General features: G+C 39.6%; 1 protein-coding gene across 4 annotated transcripts in view; it reads left to right on the top strand.

Annotated features, from left to right (window-relative positions):
* The first annotated feature begins 99 nt into the window (after nucleotides 1–99).
* ACSS2 (acyl-CoA synthetase short chain family member 2) overlaps nucleotides 100–26,049 on the top strand; it is a 47,779-nt gene continuing 21,829 nt past the window's right edge. For 2 of the 4 annotated variants that reach the window (XM_027078501.1, XM_027078500.1), the window contains exons 1-2: nucleotides 117–397; nucleotides 6,387–6,582. In XM_027078501.1, coding sequence (XP_026934302.1) covers nucleotides 220–397; nucleotides 6,387–6,582 — 374 coding nt within the window. In that variant the 5' untranslated portion in view covers nucleotides 117–219. Of the gene's footprint in view, nucleotides 398–6,386; nucleotides 6,583–26,049 lie in introns of all 4 variants that reach the window. The other 2 variants (XM_027078502.1, XM_027078503.1) reach the window with 2 other exon arrangements.

Here is a 26,049-nt window from a genome sequence, read left to right as displayed (position 1 = left end):
CGACTTTTCCCTATCGGTCTCTTTGCTAGCCCTGGTCCCACCTCCACCAGGCATGGCTCCGCCCCTCCGGGCCACCTCCCCCGCCACATGCCTAAGCCACGCCTCTGCTGTCAGGCCCCGCCCTTCTCTGAAGGCCCCGCCCCTCGGTCGGCCTGTTTTCCCCCTCCTGGTCTTCCGCTGAGACCGCCAAGGCTGCTACGGTGTTCGGGACTTGAGGTGATGGGGCTTCCCGAGGAGCGGGGCCGGAGCGGCGGTGGGAGCGGGGTCCGGGAGGAGGCTGGAGCCCGGAGCCGGGCGCGGAGTTGGTCTCCGCCGCCCGAGGTCAGCCGTTCCGCGCACGTCCCCTCGCTGCAGCGCTACCGCGAGCTGCACAGGCGCTCCTTGGAGGAGCCGAGAGGTGAGGCCGGGCCCGGGAGGGCCTGAGAGACGTCAGGGAGGAGAGAAGTGGGGGGCTCACAGGAGAGTGAGGAGTTGGGGTTCCCTTGGGAAACTGAGGGGTCCGTGAGAAGATAGAGGTTTTGTGAGGGAAGAATTTCGGAAAAGGGGTTCCGGGAGGAGAGGGGGGTTCTCTGAGAAGGAGGGTTCTGTAGGAAATGAGGGTTCCCTAGGAATTGGGGGGATTCCTTGGCGGCTTGGGGGTTTCGTGAGGAGATGCAGGTTTTGTGAGGAGAGTGAAAGTGTCCTAAGAAGAGAACACTTCCTCAGGTGAAAAGGCGGGTTCTTAAGGGCGCAGAGCGCCTCGAGGAGAGGCGGGCCACAAAGAGAATTTTCTTAGCCGCTTTTCAGACCAGCCTACCCAGTGCCTCCTGACACCTTCAACCTGTGAGTTAGTCTCCACTGCTGAGGGGCAGTAGGGTCCCATCCCGGGGTCCCCAAATTAGTAATGGAGTCCCAGATCTATTTTTAGTATTTTAGAAATCCCAATGGAAACTACCATATAAGACTGAACAAGTCACTAAAATGTTGTCTTTTTAAAAAAAATTAGGGATGGGATTGTAATAACTCAGAAATTCCGATAGGTAGTTCCATGTCTTTAAGAACGTGTGGGGAAAATTCCCCATCTGTGCCCTCAAGCTGGGTTAGGGGTCACAACTGTAGCTGAGGTGGGAGGCAGCATGATGTTGGCAGTGGGACAAGCATGAGCCACCGAATCAAACTCAGAAAAATCTAGATTTAGATCCTGGCTCTACCACTCATTTACTGTGTGGCCTTAGGCAGATTTTAAAACCTGTCTGGAATTCCTTTTCTTTATCTATAAGACAGAGGTAATAATACCTGCCTCACAGTTTCGTTTGAGGGCAAAAATGAGTAATAAGTGAAGTGTGCATTATAGAGTGCCTGATGCACAGTAGCGTTCACTAAATAGTGGTTAGTCTGATAACAATAGGAACAAAGTGGATGAAGCAATTATTGAGTAATGCAAGATGAGACTGAATCAAGTGTAGAGTGGTTGATTGCTGCATGCAGTATCCAAGTTTGAGTCCTCAGACCTCTTTTATTTTTTTAAGGTGTTCGTATAGATATTTATTGACTAAATTTGCCTACATAGAGAGTGTCTTACTGCTCATTAATGTATACCACACCTTAGACAAATATTACACTTAATAGAGTCAACTGGTTGGTAATTCTTTCCTTGCCAAAAGTTTCTACGCTTTATAAAAGAATTCACAGTAGGCTTCCTTCAATAGGGAAATGAGCCAATATCTTTAAATAAAAACACAATCACATGGAACTTTCATAAAACACACTTATATCACACACCTGTATCCACCAGCCATTCCAGGATTCTGACTTCTTGGGATAACACCATGTTTTTGTTGGGATTCTCTAGGAATAAAATATAAAGACCAATTAATATACTGGTCCTATAATAATATCATATCTTCATTTTTCCAATGGAGACTGCCTGGTTGGCTCTCAGAGAGGTGATCTAATCTATAGTCTCACCCCCTAATCTAAGTTCACTTTCAGGTTAGATGTCCCCAGCTTGTTTCTTTTCTTTTCTTTCTTTCTTTTTTTTTTTTTTATTGAAGTATAGTTGATTTACAATGTTGTGTTAGTTTTAAGTATACAGCAAAGTCATTCAGTTATTTATGTATATCCTTTTTCAGACTCTTTTCCCTTATAGGTTATTACAAAATATTGAGTATAGTTCCCTGTGCTACACAGTAGGTCCTTATTGGTTATCTATTTTACATATAGTAGTGTGTATACGTTAATCCTAAACTCCTAATTTATCCCTCCCCTCCTACCTCAGACCCCTTTTCACTTCTCTTCCCTCTCTATTTTCTCCTGTCATGAGTTCTGTTTCCCAGGGGTGAGCTATTTTTTTTTTAATTGAGGTAACATTATTTAAGTTCCCTGTGTACAGTGTTATATTTCTACTTCTGTATACACTACAGTGTGATCACCACCAAAAATTTAGTTTCCATCCATTACCATATAGTTACCCTCTTTACTCATTTTCCCCTCCCCAACCTTCCTCTCTGGTAACCACTGATCTGTTCTCTGTATCTACGTGTTTGTTTTTGTTTAGTTTGGTTTGTTCATTTATTTTGTTTTGTTTGTTTTTTATATACCACATAGGAGGGAAAGCATATGGTATTTGTCTTTGTCTTACTGTCTGAAATGGTGAGATTTCATTCTTTTTATGGTTGAGTAATACTCATATATCCATATAATAAATATATATCTCTATATATCACATCTTCTTTATCATTCATCTATCAATAGACACTTAGGTTGCTTTCATATCTTGGCTATTTATTGTAAATACTACTACAATGAACATAGGAGTACATATATCTTTTCAAAATAGTGTTTCTGTTTTCTTCAGAAAAATACTCAGAAGTGGAATAATGGATTGTATAATAGTTCTATTCTTAATTTTTTGAGGAATCGCCATATTCCAAAGTGGCTGCACCAATATACATTCCCACCAACAATGTATGAGGGTTTCGTCTCTCCATATCCTTTCCAAAACGTGTTATTTCTTGCCTTTTTGATAATAGCCGTTCAAACGGGTGGAGGTGATATCTCATTGTGGTTTTGATTTGCATTTCCCTAATAATTAGTAATATTGAACATTTTTTCATGTGCCTGTTGCCCATCTGTATGTCTTCTTTGGAAAAATGTCTATTCAGCACCTATGCTCATTTTTTAATTGGGTTGTTTGTTTTTTTGTTGTTGAGTTGTATGAGTTCTTTATATATTTTGAATACTAACCCTTTATTGGATATATGATTTGCAAATATCTTCTCCCCAGGGGTGAGCTATTACTGTCACAAGAACTCCTTTTCTACATATTTAGCTCTGTATCCAGGATCTCACTTTTGCTCTAGTCTCAAATTTCATAGGTCTGTAGAGCATTTTATTCACACACCCTGTTGTTATACAATATTTAATATGACTGTGACTCAGATTTACCAATTTTCCCTTCCAAACCTGCTTTCCTCCCTAATTTTCTAATCCCTGTTAATGGCACCATCCCAGATCCTATCTATCTGTATATCTTATTTATTTATAGATTGCTTACTGCTTACTAAGCACAAATTCTGTTTGATTTGATGTAGAGACTATTATCCCCATTTTATGGAGAAGGAAACTGAAGCTTAGAGAGGTTAACTTAATTGCACAAGGTCACACGGGTACTTAGTGGTGGAGCTGTGATTTGAACCAAGGTAGTTTTGATTGCAGAACCTGTTCTCCCAATAGCTATGCTGTTCCTCTTCCCTGATCCACAGGCTGCCTTTCACCAAATTCTGTCAAATACTCTTTCAAAATCTCTCTCAGGTTACCTTTTCTTCCATTCCCATAGACCCTTTTAATTCAAGGGAGCAGACTCCTAATTGCTTCTCTCTCCACTAGTCTCACTCATTTCCAATATTTCTGGTAGATTTAGATTTAGATTTATCTAAACACTATTAGCCTGATATTATGGAAACACTGCTTTCATATGTCACTTCAAAAACTTGTAATAGTTCCCTATTTCCTACAGCTTCAAATTAAAATTCTGCCTTTCTTTCAGAGTCTCTGGATAACTAGCCCACCCCACCTTTCTATTCTTATCTTCCGCTACTCCCTATCATATACCCCTCATTCTACCACAGGTCATTCTTGTTGATATACTGGATACACAAAAGTCCCTTTCCCATCTCCTAGCCTTTGCCCATTCCCTTCTGTTCCTCTCTACCTAGTCGAACCCCAACAATTCCACAGAGCATTCCCTGATCATCCCAGACCATTTTCATCTTTTCCTCTTCTAAACTTCTTCAGTACTTAGAATGTGTGCCAAAGAAACATCCAGAGTTCAACAGCTCCACCAGAAATAAACAAAAACTAAAACTAAGTGATCATGGACTTCCCTGGCGGTCCAGTGTTTAAGACTCCGAGCTTCCACTGCAGGGCGCACGGGTTTGATCCCTGGTTGGGGAACTAAGATCCCATATGCAGTGTGGCGTGGCCAAAAAAACAAAACAAAGCAAAGCAAAGCAAAACAAAAAAAACTAAGTGATCATAAAACTCAGTTTTCTTCACTCCTTGTTGATGGACATAAATGTGGTTCATATATAGTTTTACATAGTTTATGCCTACTAATTATCACTTTAAAATATTTTTGAATATACACACATACTCAGTGTAGTTGTAACAACATGGACTTTAGAGTTAGACCCATTTGTTCCCTCTTTAATGGCCATTTAGTATTCTATTGTTATCACTACCAGTATTGCTAGTTTTTATCAGTTTTTTCATTATTGGGCTTTAGGGTTGTTTCTAGTTTCACTATTATAAATAGTGTTAGTATAAACATCTCTTGAGTAATCTCTTTTTTTCTTTGGTATTATTTTCTTAGAGTGGGTTCCCCAAAGTTAAGGTAGCAGATGAAAGGGTATTAAAAATGTTATGATTCTTGTCAGGCATTGCCCTGCTGTTCAGTAAATTGTGCTAATTTCTTATAATGCTGTTATCATATAAGAGTATCTGTTTTGTAGGGCCACTCAAGCATTGAGTTTAATCTTTCTTTTAGTCTTTGCTAGTTTTATTGGCATATAATGGCACCTTGGGGTTGATTTAATTTGGATTTCTTTAATTCATTGCAAATTGTACTCCATGTGATTTAGCTTTCAATTATATTCTGTCTTGTATATTCAAAAATATTTTATGTTAGTCTTATCTCTTTAATCAGATTATATAAGCTAAATCATCTAACCTTGAACAAGTCACTTTACCGCTATAAATTTGATTTCTTATCAGTAAAATGAGGGGGTGATAACCTCTAAAGTTCCTTCCATTATTATGGTTCTAAGTGTCTCTCCTCTAGCTCCTGATCCAGTACTGAGATTATCCTAGGTGTTCTGCAGTTGTATGTTTAACCTGTTGAGTACCTTTTCTCCAAAGTAGCCAGGCAAATATTTCAAGATTGTAAATCTGATCATGTCCTTCTCCTGATTAAACTCCTATGATGGCTCTCCATTGCTCTTAGGGTAAATAGCAAATTCTTTATGCTTCTTTAGAAGCATTCCTTAGAATCCTTAGCTTCCTTAGAATTCTTCCTTAGAAGGATTGCGTTATCTGCCCAGTTTATGCATCAATTCCTGCTGTTCTTTCTGTAATTCTCAGTGCTTCAGCCTAAGGGAGTTCCTCTTAACGCATACCCTTGGTTCTTTTCTGTCCCATAATAATGTCTTTCTTGGTGGGGGCGTGGAGAAAAACTCCTATTCATCTTTCAGATTTTAGCAACAATGTCTTCCTCAGGGCAGTTCAAATGGTGACTTAGTAAATGTATAACCTTGGGCAAATTATTTAACCTCTCTGAGCCTCGATTTTCAAATCAATAAAATAAGAATGAAAATAAGGCCTACCTCCTAGGGTTGTAGTAAGAACTAAATAAGATAATGCATTTAAGGAGCTTAAAGCAACATCTGGCACTTAGCAAGTAACACTTGGGCAAGTAGTAGTAGGAGAAAGAGATGCTCATTAAATAATTGCTGAGAGTGAATGAACAAATTAAGCCTCCTATGTCATGGAAGCCTCTGTGGGTAAAGGATTTCTTCCTTTCACTAATTAGTTCATTTAAAAAGTTACTGATTGACTACAACGTACTAGGCATTGTGGCTACAATTTAAATAGACGGTGAAAAATGGAGTGGCAGTTTTGAGAAGGGAGGGAAGAAATTTGAGTCAAGATTCAGCCCATGGGAATAGAAGGTGGTTTAGGAGTGTGGTGGGTGTTAAGATTTGATAGATAGGTAGAGGAGGGACCCAGGTGGTAGGTCCTAGAGTACAGGGCGGAGTTGTGACTTGGTCCTGTGCATAGACTGGTAAGCCATCTGAGGATAAATATGTCTGAGAAGCTAAGTGATGTCTGGGCTTCCTTTTCTGTTGCAGAGTTTTGGGGAGACATTGCCAAGGAATTTTACTGGAAGACCCCATGTCCTGGTCCATTCCTCCAGTACAACTTTGATATGACTAAAGGGAAAATCTTTATTGAGTGGATGAAAGGAGCAACTACCAACGTCTGCTACAATGTACTGGATCGAATTGTCTACGAGAAAAAACTTGGCGATAAAGTTGCTTTTTACTGGTAAAAACATCTATTTTATAGCCTGTGGCAGATAAAAAGTCATCCTCACATTTATATAGTGTTTTATAGTTCACAAAGTACCTTAAAAATCCATGAATTCATTTGATGCTTACAACGACCCAGAAGAATAAGCAAAGTATCATTAACTTAATGTCTCAGGTGAGGAAAAATACCTCAAGTAAGTTAATGACTTCCCTAAAATCATATAACTAGAATGTGACAGAATTGACATTCAAAGCCAAGTGTCCTGACTTCTAGTCTAGTGTTCTCAACTTGGAGAGGAACAAGGTGAGAGGGTAAATGGAAGCAAACAGTACTAAGTAGCTTTCTTTCTCATTCTTGCTTTGGGAGAAAAATGGATATTGGATTTTTCACTACCACTACCACTGTTATTATCATTACCTTTGATTGAGATATATGCCAGACACTGTGCTCAAGTGCTTAGCAAATATTATCATATTTGATGCTCACAGCAACTAAGAATACATTATTTATTTTCCTCATTTTACATATGTGAAAACTGAAATTCTGAGATGTAGATAAATGACTTATCTGAAGTCATACAACTAGTAAGAAGCAGGGCTAAGATTCAGACCCCAGTAGCACAATTCCAGAGTTTATACTCTTAACCATGACACTATACTATCCTTTTAATTTCTTATACTAGCCTCCCAACTTAGCTTTGCAAAGTAGGTATTCTTTGCTCCATTTTGTAGCTGAAGAAATGAAGCACACATCTGTGCTTCATAGTGAATAAGGTCATAGCATGAGTAACTGGTAGAGCCAGGATTCAAACCCAAGTCTGTCTGATTCCTTGCTTTTAACGCTAGGCCACACTGCCTCCCCAACTGAAACTGAGACCCCCCTCCTCCTAGCAACATAGCTTAGAGGAGATGTTACAAAACTGAACCTGATATAGGATCTTGAAGTTCCAGTTATTGGAGTGTTGCTTCTGCCACCAACCATGAGCACTTTGGAATTGATCTATTTCTTTTTAAGTAAGCCAATTGGAGCACGTTGGTATTTCATGGAAGAATTAAATTGGTAGTCAGTAAAAATTTGCCCAGTTTGTGTGATATATTGAGAAAAGCCCTAACCTGAGAGATAGGAAACTCAGATTCTTATTCCAACTGTGCCATTCACTTGCTTTGTAACCCTAGGCAAGGCATTTAACTCTCTGAAAGTCAGTTTCCTCATTCATAAAATGGGGGTAATATTTCTACCCTTGTATTTATCTCTAGATTGTTATGAGAATCAAATATGATATTGTAAAAGCATTTATTTGTTCATTGGAAAACAACATACAGATGTGAGTGGTCTGTTATCACATTACCATTGTTCAGTTTGGGGTCACTTTGCCACTGAAAGTCATGGCCTATTATGCCTGTTGAGACTTTGTTTAGCTCCTGCCCTGGGACTTTATGCTTGAGCTCCAGCTGACACTTGGGCCCACCTCCTAGGTTCCTTAGGGATCAAAAAACCTTTAAAGATTTGCAGAGGAGATGCCTTTGTCTAAATTTGTTACCTGGTTTGAAATAATTCAGGTGCAAGATGAAAGACTGAAAAACACAGGCCAGAGTTGTCCAATCACTGGATATTGCTGCAGAATGCTGAGGCCCTTCTTTTAGTTCCCCTACCATCCATACCTGAACAGAGCCTGTCTCCACATTTGTAAAATGAAAGGAGTAGATTAGATCAGTGTTCTCCCAAGAATGCTCTAGGAACCACTCACTAACTACTAGACATATTAGCAGGGGCTTCTTGATTCATGAAACAAATGAGACTGAGAAGCACTACATAATAAATTACCTTTGTGGGATTCCCAATGTATATTAATATAGTAAAGACTCCAAGAAGTCCTACAGTAAAGACACCTGATTAATTTTAACATGGGATTTCTAAAGTTTATTTGAGCCCCAAACACATTTCGTAGCATGCTATTAACATCAAAAGAAGCAGTATTCCATGGAACACCAATTTGGGAAGCACTTGATTATATAGTCTCTACATTTACTTCCAGTGCAAAATTCTGTAACTCTATAACAAGACATTTTCACTCCATTTTTACATTGGTCACTCAACCAATAAGAATTTTTAAAGATATTGGGTACACAGCCCTATGTTAGGTGTTATGGTACAAGGGTAAGAAGAGTGGAGACAAGTACCACACTGGCCATTATTATTCAATTCTCAAGCTACAAATAAATCACATTTGTTAAAAGAAAGTAAAGTGCAAACATGCGAGATACTTGGTTACTTCCCTTTTCTACCTCCATATTTTAAAAATAATATGCTTACACTGCTATTTCTTCATCTTTTTTTTTAGAAAGTATTGACTTCCTTTTATGATAGATGAGAATTCAGTTCTTGTATACTCCTCCAGCTTCCTTCTCTTATCTCCTCAATATAATTATACCTCTGTTTTTTAGTTGATTTAAAAATCAATGTTTATGTTAGAATAATCTGTCACAGTTGCAGTTCCTTTTATGTAAAGATTTTTTTTTCACAGAAGTTAAAAATCACCTGCCATTTTTCTTGCACTATTTGCCTTTCTCATATACTCAATATTTTTCAAACTCTGTATCATATAATTTATTCTTTGAAGTGCTGATTTTCTCCTTTGTCCTTTGTCTTGGAGCCCACCTTCTTCCCGCTCTAATTTCTATTAATGCTTTTAAAGTGACATCTTTTCAGTGATTTGTTCCAGTTGATATACTTCTTATGGAGCCATAGTATGACTTTCTTTTCAACTTAGGCATTTAGATAGCTATAATGGCATTAGAAAACCACATTTGTAGGTCACTTCTTGTTTTAGGGCATATCTTATATACATACTGAAATAATCCACAAAGGAAATAGTGCTCTTAGGAAAGTACTCCAATAAGCCAAAATAGAACAATATTAAGGAAGAATTTAGCCTTTTACTTTTGGCTTGACACATTGTAAATACTCACGGAAGAACAGTATTTTTAGAATTTGAAGTGACTGTTTTAGAGTCCATCTAGGCCAGCTCTCTTTACAGATGGGTAAATTAAGGATCAGAGAAGCTAAGTGATTTGCTTAAGGGTGATAAACCTGCTTGGAGACAGAGCTGAGACTAATCTCCAGATATCCTCACTCCTAGTCAACTTCTCTTTTTACCATATGATACTACAGTGGACCCTTGAACAACTCGAGGGTTAGAGGTGCCAACACTTGCACAATCCAATCTGCATGTAATTTATAGCTGGCCCTCCATAGCCTCTGTATCCGAGGTTCCACATTTGCGGATTCAGCCAACAGTGGATCATGTAGTACTGTAGCATTTACAATTGAAAAAAGTCTGCATATAAATGTATTCATGCATTTCAAACCCGTGTTGTTCAAGGGTCAACAGTACTTCGTTATTCTAGCTGTGCAGTACTTGGCTGTGACCAGTGAAAAGAGAAATTGTAGTTAAATATTAGTTAAATTAACTTTAAATTAATTTGCTTAAAAATGTAAAATAAATGGTGTCACCAGGTTTAAATGGCCCAGACCCTTTAATGAATGTAAAATAGATTTACATTCTATTGGGGAAGACCAGACAGGCCTACATGAAACAGCCTGAAAGCAATTATGGGTCAAATTGCACAGAGCCACTTTTACTAATAGTTCACAGAAGGGAGAAAGCATTGCAGGGAGGCAGTATAACATAAAATTAGGAGAATGTGTTTTGGTGTCAAACTAACCTAATTTGAGTCCTGTTTCTGCCACTAACTAGCTTTACGATTTTGCACAAGTTACTTAACCTCTTTGAGCCTCAGTTTTCTCAACTGTGAAATGTAGATAAAAATAGTTTTTATCTCATGGAGTTGTCAGCTGAACAGGATTGAAAAGGATAACAAACCCATGTGTCCAATTCCTGGCACGTTGAAAGCACTCAAATATTAGCCGCCATTATTATTATTATCAGGACAGTGAGATGACCAAGTCTGTCTAGAGTAAAGGGTTTATGTAGGGAACAATTTATTCATTCAATACTTATTAAGAACTTACTATGTACCAGGAAGTATTTTGAACAAACAGACAAACTCTCTGCCCTCGTGGAGGTTATATTCCAGCTTAAGGAGACAGACAATAAACAAACCAACCAATAAATATGTGACAGGTAGTGATAAGTGCTATAGAAAAATACAGAGCAGTTTAAGGAAAAAGGAATGACGATGAAGAATGGGGATTGATAAGGGAAGCACTCTCTGATAAAGGTGACATTTGAGCAGAGATATGAAGGAAATGGAGAGTGTTATGCCCATAGCTGGGTTGGGAAAGGGAAATATTCCAGGTACATGGAGGAGCAGTGCAAAGGCCCTGAGATGGGAGTGTTCTGCTACCTGGGGTATTTGAATACTAACTAGGAAGTTAGTGTAGCTGAAGCAGTATTAGCTAGAAAAACAGAGTAGTAGGGAATGAGGTCAGCAGGACACTAGATTGTATAGAACCTTGACTTTTGGGTTTTATTCACAGTGAAATGGGGAACCACTGGACAATCTTGAGCATAGAAGTAAAAATGATTTGACTTATGTTTAGAATTATGTTTAGAATCTGTCTTTGTGTTGAGAATAGACTGTAGAAGGGCAAGAATAGAAGCACGGAGATCAATTATGAGGCTATTATGGAAATCCAGCTGAACAATGATGGTGATTTAGACTTTAGTAGTAGCTTGAAGGTGGTTAAAAGTGGTCAAAATCTGGATCTATTTTGAGTGAAGAGCCCATGGAATTTGCTGACTTGGATTGGATTTGAGGAGTGAGAGAGAGAGGAGTCAAGGTTATCTTCAGCAGTGGATGAGGTCCAGGAATGGGACATCTTGACTATTTTTGGAGACCTAGGAAAGATTTTATGCAGGGGAATGACGCAGTCACAGCTGGGTTTAAGAAGATTAATCTGGATTCATATGGAAGTGAGAGTGGAAAGTCAGAGAACTGAGAGTTTTGTTATTCAAGGTAGAGATGCCTGAACTGGGATATTGCTGGTGGGAATGGAATTGAACAATGAAATGTTAGAGTAATTTAGAGGAAAGAAACCAACATAGGTAACTGGGTGTGTAGATGGTGGGCGCACGGACAGAGAAAGTGAGAGAGAAGAGTCAAGAGTCCCCTTAGTCTATATAACACTTTACCTCTTTCAGAGGCACACAGTCATCTGATCCAGAGGCTAAATTTGCCCTTAAGACTTTGGTTTTAACCTCTCTTGCACTTTCTTCCCCCTAACATGGCAGGTTCGTGGGGATTTATGTGTGTACGTGTGAGAAGGAAATCAGTAACAAAGTTATTAGAAAAGTAATTCAGGGAGAGATAGTCGGTGAGGGATATTAGAGGTAGCTCAAGGAGTTAAAGGGATACTGGCAAACAGTGGGAGATTGGGGGATTAAGTAAGCAGTGGGAGATTATGGGGAGTGGGTGGAAAGAGTGGTTGATGGCTATTACTCTGGTGATTTATATGAGCTGCTCAGTCTCTAGGTTATTCCAGGAGAGGAACCCAATCTCCAAAGCCCAAAATATTTGGTATAGTCCATTCCTTCTACTTTTTGCTTTGGGTTGCCTATGGCTATCATTATCTCTATACCATCTCCCCCTTCAGCCTCAGCTGAAATCACTGAAATAGCTCTCCACAGGCTCTATTATTCAGTCCTTCCTTAGAAACTTCTGAGAAGCAGGTGACTTTAGGACAGAAGCTCTGCTCTCAGGATCCCTGTATGTTCCTGAGTATGAGTTCCAAAATATGATATTTAGAACTGTCCAGATCCTGGTGGGGTATGTGTGAGTGTGTGTATTTGAGGAGGTGGGGATGGTTGGGAAGGTGAGATAAGCCCATGGTCTGACAAGGAGAAGATTGTCAAGGTGACATGGAAAACCAGAGCCCTAGAGTGTGTTGTCTTAGCATTCATGTCCAAGGACTCTGTTAATTATCTAGGTCCATGTTCTGGAGTTCATTTCAGTGAACTAGATGATCACTAGTTGATCACTAGTTCAGTGAACTAGATGATCACTATGGGAAGGGAGGGACTTTTTTGTCCTCCATCTATATCTCCACTGGTTTCACAATAGTGTATTTACTTATTCAGATATACCATTTGACCCTTGAACAATGTGGGTTTGAACTGCATGGGTCCACTTATACGCAGATATTTTTCAACAGTAAATACTACGGTACTGCATGGTCTGTGGTTGGTTAAATCAGCAGATATGGAGGAATCAAGGATCTGGAGAGGCAACTGTAAGTTATATGCAGATTAACCCCTATGTTGTTCTAGGGTCTACTGTACTTGCTAAGGAAAAACACTCATTTGAGAAAGAAGATGGCCTCAGACCATTCTCTTCCCCTCTCTGGGCCTTCCCTTTGTGGGAGTGGTGGGAGATGAACTACTGATACTCTGCAAGGTCCCTTCCATCACTGACGTTTCAGGATTCTGTGATTGTTTCTGAAGAGGAAGTTGTTTTTAGAAGTTCTGTTGCAACCTGTAGTGACTCTATGGTGACTCAGTAGGCAGGCCGGGCTTCTGTTGAGATGATGAAAGAAGAGGAGGATTTTAGAAGGGATGAAGAAGCTGAGGAAGAGAATCTGATCCCCTTGTCTGGTAATATGAACACTTTAGCATAAATGCTTTAATCTAACGGGAGATATGTGGGGAAATAACTATTGCTGGGAACAGTCTTTCTCCACTTGAATCAGGCGGGCAGATTGTGGAGGAGGACTGGAGGATTTCATGTTTAAGGTGGATCTCTAATTTTCTTCTCTCACTTCCCCTGAGTTTCAGACTCTTGATGCCTTAAAGAGCCACTCCCTAAAGTGATAAAAATGAAACAAGTAGACTGTGCTGTCCAAGTCACTAGTCACTTTTTGGAAGTAGGTGGGAAATGAATAATAAATGTATTATAATAATAATAGTATATGTTATACATTAATATATTATATGTACTAACATATGTAATAATAAGTGTGTAATAAATGGAGACTGTCTTGAGGCCTGACTCAGTGTCCTGAGCCATGTCAGCTACCTGAGTTTGTGTCTGGGCTGACTTCTTATACCAGTGTATTAAGTAAATATTTAATGAGGAGAATGGCTTTAGATAATGACCTTTTTCTGAGCCTTCTTTATCTCACTGGTAAACTGTCTGGGGTGAACAGGATATTTGCTAAAGTTACTTCTGTCACTGACCTTCAGAATTTCTATCACAAATGTAGGGAACGGCAGTGGCAAGGCAGCTAGGAGAGGTTGGGGGAAGGGGAGGAACCCAGTACTGAAGAGAGCAGGTAGTTAGGTGGGAGCATGGGTTCTTGCCTTAGGGAAGCCTCACATTTACAACAGTAAATACAGAAGGCTTGGAGCTGAAGATGGGCCTTCTCCCTTTTCCTGAATTTGGTATGGGAGAGTTTGGTCACTGGTAATGATCCCTAGCGTCTGATACCTTGAACCTCTGTGAGAATTTGAGACTCTCACTCCCAGACCTTTGAGGTCCACTTCCTGTACAAAGCAGAAGTTGTAGCCCCAGTATCTCCATCCCCAACAATTCTCATAAGTAATCATTCTGATTCTGGAACACTACCAAGACCACAGAGTTCACACAATACCTATCCCATTGTTAGGCAGCTCTGTTACAAAGTTCTTAGATATATTACCTCCGTATAACTTTATCCCCATTCTCTCCTCTTCCCTTGGTCTTAGTTCTCTGCTCTGGGGCCACATAGAATAATCCCATTCTTTTCTCCACAAGACATCCCTTCAGGTATTTGAGGGCAGTATCCCTTTGCCAGGCTGAATGTAGAATTATAGGTATCTAAATCTAGAAGATGCCTTGAAGATCATCTAGTTCAGTAATTTTCGATTTTCTAAAAACATTACAATCCTTTTATTCAAATATAATATTATATGTATAGTGATTGACAGGATCTGGTCTATGCTTGGGTTTCAGTAACTACTCCCACAAATTGAGCAAATTGCCTCACCTTTTTAAACCTAAGTTTTCCCATGTGTAAAATGGGAACAATAATAGTTCCTAGGGACTTCCCTGGTGGTGCAATGGTTAAGAATCTGCCTGCCAACGCAGGGGACACGAGTTTGATCCCTGGTCGGGGAAGATCCCACATGCTGCGGAGCAGCTAAGCCTGTGCACCACAACTACTGAGCCTGCGCTCTAGAGCCTGTGAGCCACAACTGCTGAAGCCTGTGCACCGCAAATACTGAGCCCACCACCACAACTACTGAAGCCCGTGTGCTGCAACTACTGAAGCTTGCGTGCCTAGAGCCCATGCTCCTCAACAAGAGAAGCCACCACATGAGAAGCCCGCGCACCCCAACAAAGAGTAGCCCCCTCTCGCCGCAACTAGAGAAAGCCTGCACACAGCAACAAAGACCCAACACAACCAAAAAAATAAAATAATGGTTCCTAGATTGGTGTGAGGAATAATTGGAATAATCTGTGTAAAGGGCTTAGTGCTTGGCAAACAGTATGTTAGCTATTTTTATCATTATGCCAAAGCCTCATTCCTAAAACAGGAAAAAAGCAGAGCTGATCTGGTTGAAGCATAGATTGGAGGACCAGAGCTACATTCTGTTGGCTTCTTTACCTTGTCACTGTGGTCCCTGTGAGATATATGTGTGGAACCTCCATGGATTTGCAGAACTCAGTTTGAAAACCCCTGACCTAGTCAGTGCTCTTGTTTTATGGATGAGGTAGTCCTGAGTCCACATTCCCAGGTTCCTTGTATGATATAGTTTCTTGAACAACTCCTTCATCATGCATGTTGGTCTCCTGTATACATACTCTAGTTGGCCAATATCATTTATTAAGTACTCTACCTATGGTATGCCCTGGACAGGGAATTATTTACAATCTCCCATAATGCCTAAGAGTTTTCTATTTATTCTAATAATAAACTATGTCTCCTCTGTGTTGTACGTGTATAATTGTTCCCTTGTTTTTTTGAACCTAGGTATGGTTCACAAGAACACTTGGCAGATGAGGAGCTTGAGGCTCAGAGAGTAGAAGTGACTTTGCCAGGTCACATAGCAGTTGTAACTTGTTCTGGACAGAAGAACGCTTACATTCTTTGTTATAGACACTATGCTTCTACTTCACAGACTTAGCTTCTTTGACAATCTGTCACTTATCTAGCCAGTAGTTTACTTAGATGGTTTAGGGCTGGCTTTAGAAATGTTGACTACAATTTATAATGATAATTTATAAGGCTTAACACATTAAAGGGCAAACCTCAAAGAAATAACAACCTTTCCTTAGCTGAGATGTGTTCATTCATCCATTCATTAAACAGTTTTTTTAAACTGAATATCTACTATATATAGTCTGCATACTACCTTGAGAACAGTGGGTGGGAGGCACAGGGCAATAGCAAGGGGACCAGTAAGGGGGCACTGACAACAGTTCAGATAAGATATAATAATGGAGACAACAGTAGAAGCTGTGAAAAGTGGTCAGATTTTTTATTTTTATTTTTTTGGCCGCACTGTGTGACTTATGGGATCTTAGTTCCGTGAGACACCAGGGATTGAACCTGGGCCCTTGTAAGTGAGAGTGTGGAGTCCTAACCACTGGACCACCAGGGAATTCCCCAGATTTTGGAATATTTTGAAGGCAGAGCCAATAGGATTTGCTGATGAACTTGATGTGGGGTATAAGAGAATGGAGTCAAGAAACAAAGGTTTTTTTGTCTGAGCACTGGAAAGATGGAATTTCCATTAGTTGAGTTGGAGAAGAAACTGGGAGGAGAAGTTTTGGGGGAGGATCAGAAATTTGTGTTTCATACACAGAGATGTAAAATTGCAATTTTGACAAGTGCTAGGTAGACAATGAAGAATTTCAAGTAGAGATGTGACATGTCAGAGTTACATTTTGAAAAGATCACTCTCTTGATCATGTATATATTAGAAAAAACAAAAACCAAAACCCAGAAAGCCTACCTGAGGATCTGCAGGCAGAGGTCCCAACCATTGCTTTATGACCTTCAGCAAGTGATGACACCCTTCTGAGCCTCAGTTTTCTGACCTTTTAAATGGGGATAGCAAATCTTGTTTTGCCAATCTCAAAAAATTGCTACAAGGATTAGCTGAGATGAAAGACAAAAAAACACACTGAAAAGATTTATTACTATGAGGTGGTGCTAATACTCATACATATTACACATGTCTAAGGGCACTGTTAGGCAGAAGGATTCAAGACTGGCAGCCACATATGACTTTTCTATACTTTACAAAATGTCCTTCTTTCCTCTAATGAACTTAACTTCTTTTCTCAAACTTGGCTCAAAATCCACCATTTCTAGGAAGTGTTTCATAATTGACCACACTTAAGTTATTTCTTCTGCATTCCTTTGGTGATTTCCTACTCCTGCATTTTCTTGTTCTTGATTGCTCTTTCCCAATATTGGCCTGATGTGGTGGGTGGTTTAGATCTCTCCAATTAAAGATTTTAAGTTTATGAGAGTAAGGACTAGCCTCTCATTCCCTTACTTTCCTAATTTGGCAAGCAGTAGGCACTGATCATTGGGTGGCCACTCTGGCAAAGATCGTCCATTTCCAGTCCTCTGTGGATTGGGAGTTTAGTAGGTAAAATGTTTTGAGGTGGAGGAAGAGCCTTTAGTCTAGGAACCTCTCTGACTTTTCCTGACCTATAGAATAAAATTTAAACTAAGCATTTGCGGCCCTATATATATGAGCCCTCTCTAGTCTATATTTTGAATCTTTAAAGTTTTGAAACATTCTTAAATTTATAGAAGAGTTACAAGTATAGCTCTTCCTCAGTTACTGGGGTCTGTGCTTAGGTAGAGACAGGAGAGTGGAGCTGACATGCCAGTGGCCTGGTGCTGCGTCTGTAGCAAAGTGTGTGTGACCCCCCCGAGACCTTTTAAATCCCACTTCAACCAACAGCTGAAGCTAATCAGCGAATATGGACTCTGAAGAAACATGAGGTCTGGAGGGTCAACTTTACTCTGGCCAAGAGCCGCTACTGAACGCCTCTATTTGAAAGCAACACCTTGCTGCAGTGACTCGCCTGCATCCAGGTGCTGTACGAGGGCAAGGTAAAGCTGGATTACCTGGATCTGAAAATCAAGGATTTTTTGGAGAGGTCTTCAAGCTTGCCTTGGCCAAGTGTATTCACCATGCCTGAGTGCTGATCTGCCAGCACCATATCAGGGTTTGTAAGCAGGTAGTGAACATGAGTCCTTCATTGTCTGCCAGGACTCCCAGAAGGACTTCTGTCTTTTCCCTCTTCTCGCCTTACCGTGAGGCCTCACAAAGAGGAAGAAATGCCAAGAAGGGCCAGGGTGGGGCTGGAGCTGGCAATAATGAGCAAGTTTAAGCTCCTCCATCCCCTCCGACTGGTGGATTGTCTAATTTTCTAGTCAGATAATAAAACAGGATCAACACTTAAAGAAAAAAAAGGCAAGTTGCAAGTACAATACAAATAACTTTTTTCTTGAACAATTTGAGAGTAAGATGCAGACCCTGAAGAGTGTGTATTTCCAACAAGGACTTTCTCCTATATAACCATAATACAACTATCAAAATCAGGAAATCAACACTAATACACCACTACTATCTAATCCTCAGACTCCACTCCACTGAAGTTTTACCAGTTGTCCTAATAATGTCCTTAATGGCAGAAGGATCCAGTTCACAATTACACATGACATGTGGTTGTCATGTCTTTTTAGTCTTTTTTTTTTCTTTTTAGTCTTCTTCAATCTAGAATAGTCCCTTAGTCTTTTCTTGATTTTCATGGCCTTGACATTCTATCTTTTCAATCTTTTTTTAAAATAATTTTTTAATATAATTTTTTAAAAATTTATTTAATTTTATTTTTGTGTTGGGTCTTCGTTGCTGCGCGCGGGCTTTCTCTAGTTGCAGCGAGTGGGGGCTTCTCTTCATTACGGAGTGGGGGCTTCTCTTCGTTGCAGTTCGCGGGCTTCTCATTGCGATGGCTTCTCTTTGTTGTAGAGCACGGACTCTAGGCACACGGGCTTCAGTAGTTGTGGCACACGGGCTCAGTAGTTGTGGCTTGCGGGCTCTAGAGCACAGGCTCAGCAGTTGTGGGGCACGAGCTTAGTTGCTCTGCGGCATGTGGGATCTTCCTGGGCCAGGGCTCAAACCCGTGTCCCCTGCATTGGCAGGTGGATACTTAACCACTGCGCCACTGGGGAAGTCTGAGATTTTTTAAAATTTAATGAATTTTTCAGCAGAGACCCCCAAAGAGTTGCCAATTTAAAATTTTATGAAGTAAGGATATTTTTCAAACCACAAATATCAACTTATGTCACTATCACTCAATTAAAAATAACTTAACTGCATGAGAATATACATAGCAAAAAGTATAGTCCTTTATATCAAATAAATTTAGCTTTATGAAAAAACACAACTGATAGATGAAAATACTAGTATTTAGGATTGTTACTGGCCTGTAGACTGGCCTGTGTTTTCCCACTTCTGCATCTAAGCCACCCTTGTTCCTTTCTTCCTGAATTGGTCTGTTCCTTTTCTGGGCCAATCTAAACCTTGCTTATTCTTTTTTTTTTTTTTTTTTTTTTTTTTTTAAACCTTGCTTATTCTTTAAGAACCATTTGAAATGCTATCTTCTTTGTGAAGCTTTTCCCGATTCTCCCTTTCCGACTCTCTTTCTTGCTCTCAGGCAGAATGAATAATAAAATCCAGACTTAGAAAGCACATTTAATGAAATATTCCACTCATTTACAGTTGAGGCAACTGAGACCCAGAGAAGTGAAGTAATTTGCAAAAGCTCTCACACTGTGAAGGGTAGTGAAGCTTGACCTAAAAATCTAGTTTTCCTGACTCCTAATCCAGAGCTCTTTCCCTGTCTATTTGTTTCCCTGTCATTGTAGCATTCTTGCCCAGGAATGAGAGGGCTTTAGCTGGGATGTAAGGCTTTGAGAACAGCTCTCATCTAGGGTTCTAAGGTCTGATCTATTTATTAAAAGCCTTATGGTTTTACTGGAGAATCATTATTTATTTATTTGCCCTGGAATACATAACATAGAGTTGTCCTTGCAGGAAACGTTTCTGTAGCATATCAACACATACATTTCTGATTGATTTTTTAAATTGAATTGTATACTTTATATTTTTTAAATTAATTAATTAATTTTTACTTTTGGATGTTTTGGGTCTTTGTTGCTGCACGCGGGCTTTCTCTAGTTGCGGCTAGCAGGGGCTACTCTTCATTGCAGTGCAGGGGCTTCTCATTGTGGTTGCTTCTCGTTGCGGAGCACGGGCTCTAGGCACACGGGCTTCAGTAGTTGTGGCACACGGGCTCAGTAGTTGTGGCTCATGTGCTTAGTTGCTCCACGGCATGTGGGATCTTCCTGGACCAGGGCTTGAACCCATTTCCCCTGCATTGGCAGGCAGATTCTTAACCACTGCGCCACCAGGGAAGTCCTCTGACTGATTTTTGATGAGAGGCTTATTTTTGAAACCAGTGTTTGTTTCTTTTTTGACCATGTTTTTTTTTTTTTTTTTTTTTTTTGTGGTACACGGACCTCTCACTGTTGTGGCCTCTCCCGTTGCGGAGCACAGGCTCCGGAAGCGCAGGTTCAGCTGCCATGGCTCACGGGCCCAGCCGCTCTGCCGCACGTGGGATCTTCCTGGACCGGGGCACGAACCCGTGTCCCCTGCATCGGCAGGTGGACTCTCAACCACTGCGCCACAAGGGAAGCCCGCCCTGACCATATTTTAATACATGGAAATCTATCCAAATGAGCAGTCAGACAGGCCTTTTGTTGAACTTTAGTTTCAGCTACTCTTGAGGATTACTGTCTTATCTTTTTTATTCTTCTTATTATTATTGAGGCGTAGTTGACTTATATTAGTTTCAAGTGTTCAAACTACAATATTGTAGTTTGATATTTTTATGGATTATACTCCAAATAAAGTTATTAAAATATTGACTGTATTCCCTGTGCTGAACATTACATCCTTGTACCTTATTTATTTTATATCTAGTAGTTTGTACTTCTTAATCCCCTTCACATATTTTGCTCCTCTCCTCACCCCTTTCCCCCCAAGGTAACACTAGTTTGTTCTCTGCATGTGTGAGTCTGTTTCTGTTTTGTCTTATATGACATCCAAACTGACAGAAACCTAATTTTTTTGTATGGACAGCTGTGCTCCACAGACAATCCATTAGCTTCTAGCAGCAGAGTTGTTGTTGTTGTTGTTAGATTCTTTTTTCCTTTGACTTTTATTGTTTTAGGTCTTACATTTAGGTCCTTGATCCATTTTGAGTTACTTTTCATATATGCCGGGTAAATGCAACTTATGGTCAGGTAAGGGTTCAACTTATGGATAGTCATGCTCCATGGACAATCCATTAGCTTCTAACAGCAGGTTTTAAAAAAATTAATTTTGTAGATATTTATAGAAATTTGTCAGGCACTGTACAAAGTACAAAGAATGTAGCAATAAGCATGAGAAATCTGGTCCTTGTCCTCACGGAGCTCAAAACCTGATGGGGGCAAGATTTTTACTTGTGAGCCAGAATTTTATTTAGGAAGGAAATGTTGGGGATAATGTGTTTTTCCTTATTTCCAGGGGGAGTGGGGACCCGTCTCTAGGAGCAAATGGGTGTACAAGTGCTCCTATGACACTTGAGCATTGATTGCCAAGGATTGTGAATATAGACATATGTGGGTTCCCTTGCCTGAGGTTTTGGATCTTTCAAAATCTTCAGAATACTGAAGAGGTCTTGGTGGGTATGATCTTGACCATAGGCTAAAGCTCAAAGTGGATGGGAGTCTTCTCAGCTTCTTTACAGTACTCCTGGAGATTCTTAGGAGAGAGGCTTCTCCATGTTCATTTAGGTATAATCCAAATTGGTATAGTGGAACAAACACTAGCCTGGAAGTCAGAAACCTGGAACCTAGTTACAGATTTCTCCTGAATTCTCCTTGTGTGGCCTTGGCAATCCGTGTCCTCTGGATTTCTTGTATCTTTAAAACAGGGATAATAATACATGTTCTACCTACTGCAAAAGTAGCTGTGAAGATCAGGTGAGGGAACTGTACTCGTGTAATGAATTAGCTGGATTCTTATTTGATGTACACAAAAACCGGCGAGGCAGGCATACAGGTTTCATTATTTTTATTTATTTGTTATCTACCTCAGCTAAGTTTCTTCTTTTTTTTTTTTCCCAAGTATAATCTCATTTCTCTGAAACTGACTTTTAAGACCCATTCTCCTGCCTCTGAAAGGAAGAAATGATAATCAAGGAGTCTAAGATACATTAGTGATTATCCCCCTCTTCTTGACTCCTTCCTCCCATCTCATACTTTACAGAGAAGAAAACAGAGGCTCAGAAAAGAGGGGAAATTTTGTGCAAATTCATACATTGAATTAGGGGTAAACAATAATCTAGGTCTGGTGACTCCAAATAATTACCTGAGGATCTTGTTAATAATCCAGATCCCTGGACCCCACCCAACCTATTGAATCAGAATTTTCAGAGGGTAAAACTTCTGACTTGTATTTTTAAAACCTCCTCAGATGTTTCTGATGTGGTGGGCAGTAGCAGAGTATCTTTGAAAAATAATTAGTTAGATTAGTAATCTAATGCCTAAAAGAATTTTGAAAAATTGTGTAGCTCTTCACACATTTTAAAGTTCACATTTAAACATTTTATTGTAATATTAAATAATTGCAAAGAATTTAATTTCCAATGTGTTTTTTATTGTATACATGTATATGTTTTATATATCTTTTTCAAAATCTTGAAACTGCAAATTTAGCTCATATAATTTATAGAAAATGTTTATCATATTGCCTAATTTGAACAGCCAGTTCTCACTGTCAACATAGCCAAATCAGATTTACTTTGTTAGAAAATGCCTAACTTCTTTTTCAGTTAAAGCAGTTATGCTAATATATGACCTGTGATAACTATTTAACTTCTGAATTATAATTCTAGAAGAAATAAGGCAAGTAGACTTGCCATGAGTTTGTCAATTAAGATGTTACTCCTTTCAATATTGATTTCTTATGGAAGCTCTCTGATTTGCTTTCTTGGGGCTCTCCCTCTGAAGTTATGCATTTTCAAACTGCCCCTTTGTTTGGCACTCTGGAGGGTTTTTTTTAACCTCAGCATTGTATAGGCATAATAAGGTTTGGGATAAGAGAGAGAGATGGCATTGTTTTATAAAGTGGGAGAAAGAAAGTGGGAAAGGAGAGCCAACTTAGATCAATGTTAGGAAAGATTACATATGAAAATTGAGTCTCTGGACACTTATTCTCTTAAAACTTTTCCTGCTCAGGTACATACAGGAATAGAGTACTCTAGCTTGAAAACTACTGATTTAAACTATGATATCTACCTAAATAACAAAGAACCATTGAAGTGAATATTTTTGCATGTGTCTGTTATACTTGAGAGACTTGATGTACATGTAGTATGTTGTTCCTGGCTGTTCTTCCCACTTTCTTTTTCTAACCCAGGCATATTCCTGTTTAAGGCAGCATTCCAAATGCTATGATAATAAAGGAGCTAAGAGAGCTGCCCTCATTCACTTGTTTTGAGGAAGGCTAGCATAGTTGTTCCATCCAGGAACAACTGGATGGTAGGAATGAATGTGTATGATTTCCCTCCTGTAAGCAGGCATGTAGGCAGTGGGAAAAGGGTTAACTTCTATACTGGCCCAGGTCTGCCTTCTCAACAGAGAAGACATGTGGAATCCAACTGTCACCAAAGCCACTTTGGGCAGGGGGAACAGGCACAAGGTCTCTGGAGCAAAGCCTGAAAATAGCTGGCAGGAGAACAGGGTGTAATTATAGCTCAAACTGCGAAGCATGTGTCTCACAACCTGAACTGCACATCCAAGGGCTTCTTCCAGTCTCTTCCATGGCATAGAGTCCAGAACTGAGCCCACTGTAGGGGCTCAAGAAACTCTTCTTGATATGTTTCCAAATCCCATTCCATAAGTTTTAAATATTTTTCCTCTGTGTCTGTTTCCCGCTGCCTGTTTAGCATCTGTCTTCTTCATTTGTATCCTCTATTATCCCCTCTTTCCTTCCATGTTTTCTCACTCTGATCAGCCTAGATCTGGCTGATCATGTGAGCAGAGTTTATTTGTTCATATTTTTATCCATTCATTTCACAATTATGTATTAAGTGCCCACTGCGTGTCAAACTTTGTTTGCTAGGCACTGAGGAGGAAACAGATAAAACGATGTCCTGCCTGCCTTTAAGGAACTCACAATCCAGTGAGGGAAACAGGTGTATACATATGACTATAATGTTAAAAATAAAACAAATAAGTAGCAAGTCTTTAGGCAAATAGAAAGAGACAGTATGAATGAATGAACAGTGTGAATGAATAGTGCTAAGTGCTAGTAGTGCTAATAGTGCTAAGGTACAATCTTTCAGGAAAGGAAGATTTGTATAGATGTCTGCTTTTTTCCCCAAATTAATCTGTGTGCTTTTTGCAGTTCTAATCAAAACCACAGTAAGTTCAAAAATTTTTCAGATATAATTCATAGCATATAGTTTACCCATTTAAAGTACAATTCAGTGACTTTTGGCATATTCAAAGAGTTGTGTAACCATCATCGCAATCAATTTTAGAACATTTTCACCACTGCAAAAAGAAACCCCATACTCATTAACAATCACTCTTCATTTTCTTCCAACTTTCCTTGCCTCAGCCCTAGGCAACCACTAATCTACTTTTTGTCTCTATGGCTTTCGCTCTTCTGCACATTTCACATGAATAGAATCATACAGTATGTGGTCTTTTGTGTCTAGCTTCTTTCACTTAGCATAATCTTGTCAAGGTTCATCCATGTTGTAGCATGTATCAGTACTTCATTACTTTTTATGCAGAATAATACTCCATTGTATGGACATACCATATTTTATTTATCCATTCTTTAGTTGATGTATATTTGGATTGTTTTCACTTTTTGATATCTCAAATAATGCTGCTACGAACTTTGTGAACAAGGTTTTGTATGGATGTATGTTTTCAATTCTCTTGGGTGATCATAGCTATACTAAAATCCACATTTGGTGGACTTTAACCCCACAGTTCTCCTACACTTTGATTTTCTTCTTTATGCTAATTCTGGTTTTGGAAACAACATTGCCCTTTTGGAGGCCATGTCATTTAGCAGGAGAATGCCCTGAACTAGAGACATATAGACTCTAGAGCTAGCCACGGGTGACTGTTAATATTTAAAATAGATTAAATTAAATTAAAATTCAGTTCCTCCACCACATTTCAAGTGTTCAATAGCTATATGTGGCTTGTGGCTACCATATTGGATAGCTCTGCTTTAGAATAATGCTGCTACTACTGTGCTAAGTAACTTCGAGGCCATCACTTCCCATCTGTGCATTAGGTTTCTCATCTGTAAATAAGGGTGGTGAACATCAAAAGCCCTATCCTCCTCTGGCATTCTAAGTGATTTAGGATTCAGTCTTTGGTATTTGCCTCCTCCCACCTCCTCCTCCAGCCATTTTCCCTGTTCATCCAGGAGTACCCAGAGGGAACATTAAGCTGCTAATTGGTCAAGTTATGTTGCTCCCACTCCCTGCTCCCTTGGTGAAAGGGAAAGTGACTTGAGGGTATACTTATATCTAAGTGCTTCACATTTGTGCAGTGCTTTATGGATCATAGAACACATTATTTCTTAATTTTACAGAATCAAAGAATCTCAAAGTTGGAAGGGCCTTAAAGGTCATCTCAAACTTCACTGAACATGAATCACATGGTTGCTTATAAAATGAAAATTCCAAGGACCCCACTCCCTCAAGAATGATCAAGTAGATGTCAGGGTTTCCCTGGTCCAACCTGCACACTCCTATGCTTCTGGACAGCTCTGACATTTAGAAAGGCTTTCCTTATATTGAACTCTCCCAATTGACATAGCTCTTCCATTTATAATTACAAAATGCTAGTCTGCTTCTTTCCCATAATTATCCTTCAGGTTCATTCATTCATTCAGCAAGTATTTATTGAGCATCTACTATATACAGGGTTCCTTGCAAGGTACGGGGGATTCAGCAGTGAACAAGACTAACATGGTCTCTGCCTTCAGGAAGCTTACAGTCTAGTAGGGGAGACAGACAATTAGCAAAAAAAAAAAAGTAAATAAGTAAATAAAATAATTACAGCTTGAGAAAAATGCTACGAAAAAAATATACAGTTTTGTGATGAAGAATAACAGGAAGGACTAATGCTACTTGGGGTGGTCATGGAAAAGCCTCACTAGGAAGTGACAGTTAAACTGAGATCTGAAACATGAGGTAGAGAAAACCATTCAAAGAGTTCAAGAAAGATAGGAAAAGAACATGGCATGTTCTGTCGGTCAGAAGGCTAATGTGTTTGGAGTCTATTAAGCAGAATGGGACAATGACATAAGATGAGTTGGAGAAGATACAAGGCATAGTAAAGTTTGGATTTTCTTCTACATGCAATGGAAGCCAC

This window comes from Aethalodelphis obliquidens, unplaced genomic scaffold (genome assembly GCF_003676395.1).
Source record: "Aethalodelphis obliquidens isolate GAN/ISIS:26980383/991018 unplaced genomic scaffold, ASM367639v1 scaffold42, whole genome shotgun sequence".
NCBI lineage: Eukaryota > Metazoa > Chordata > Mammalia > Artiodactyla > Delphinidae > Aethalodelphis > Aethalodelphis obliquidens.
Note: the sequence above shows the minus strand (reverse complement) of the source record. Positions and strands in the feature narration are given on the sequence as shown.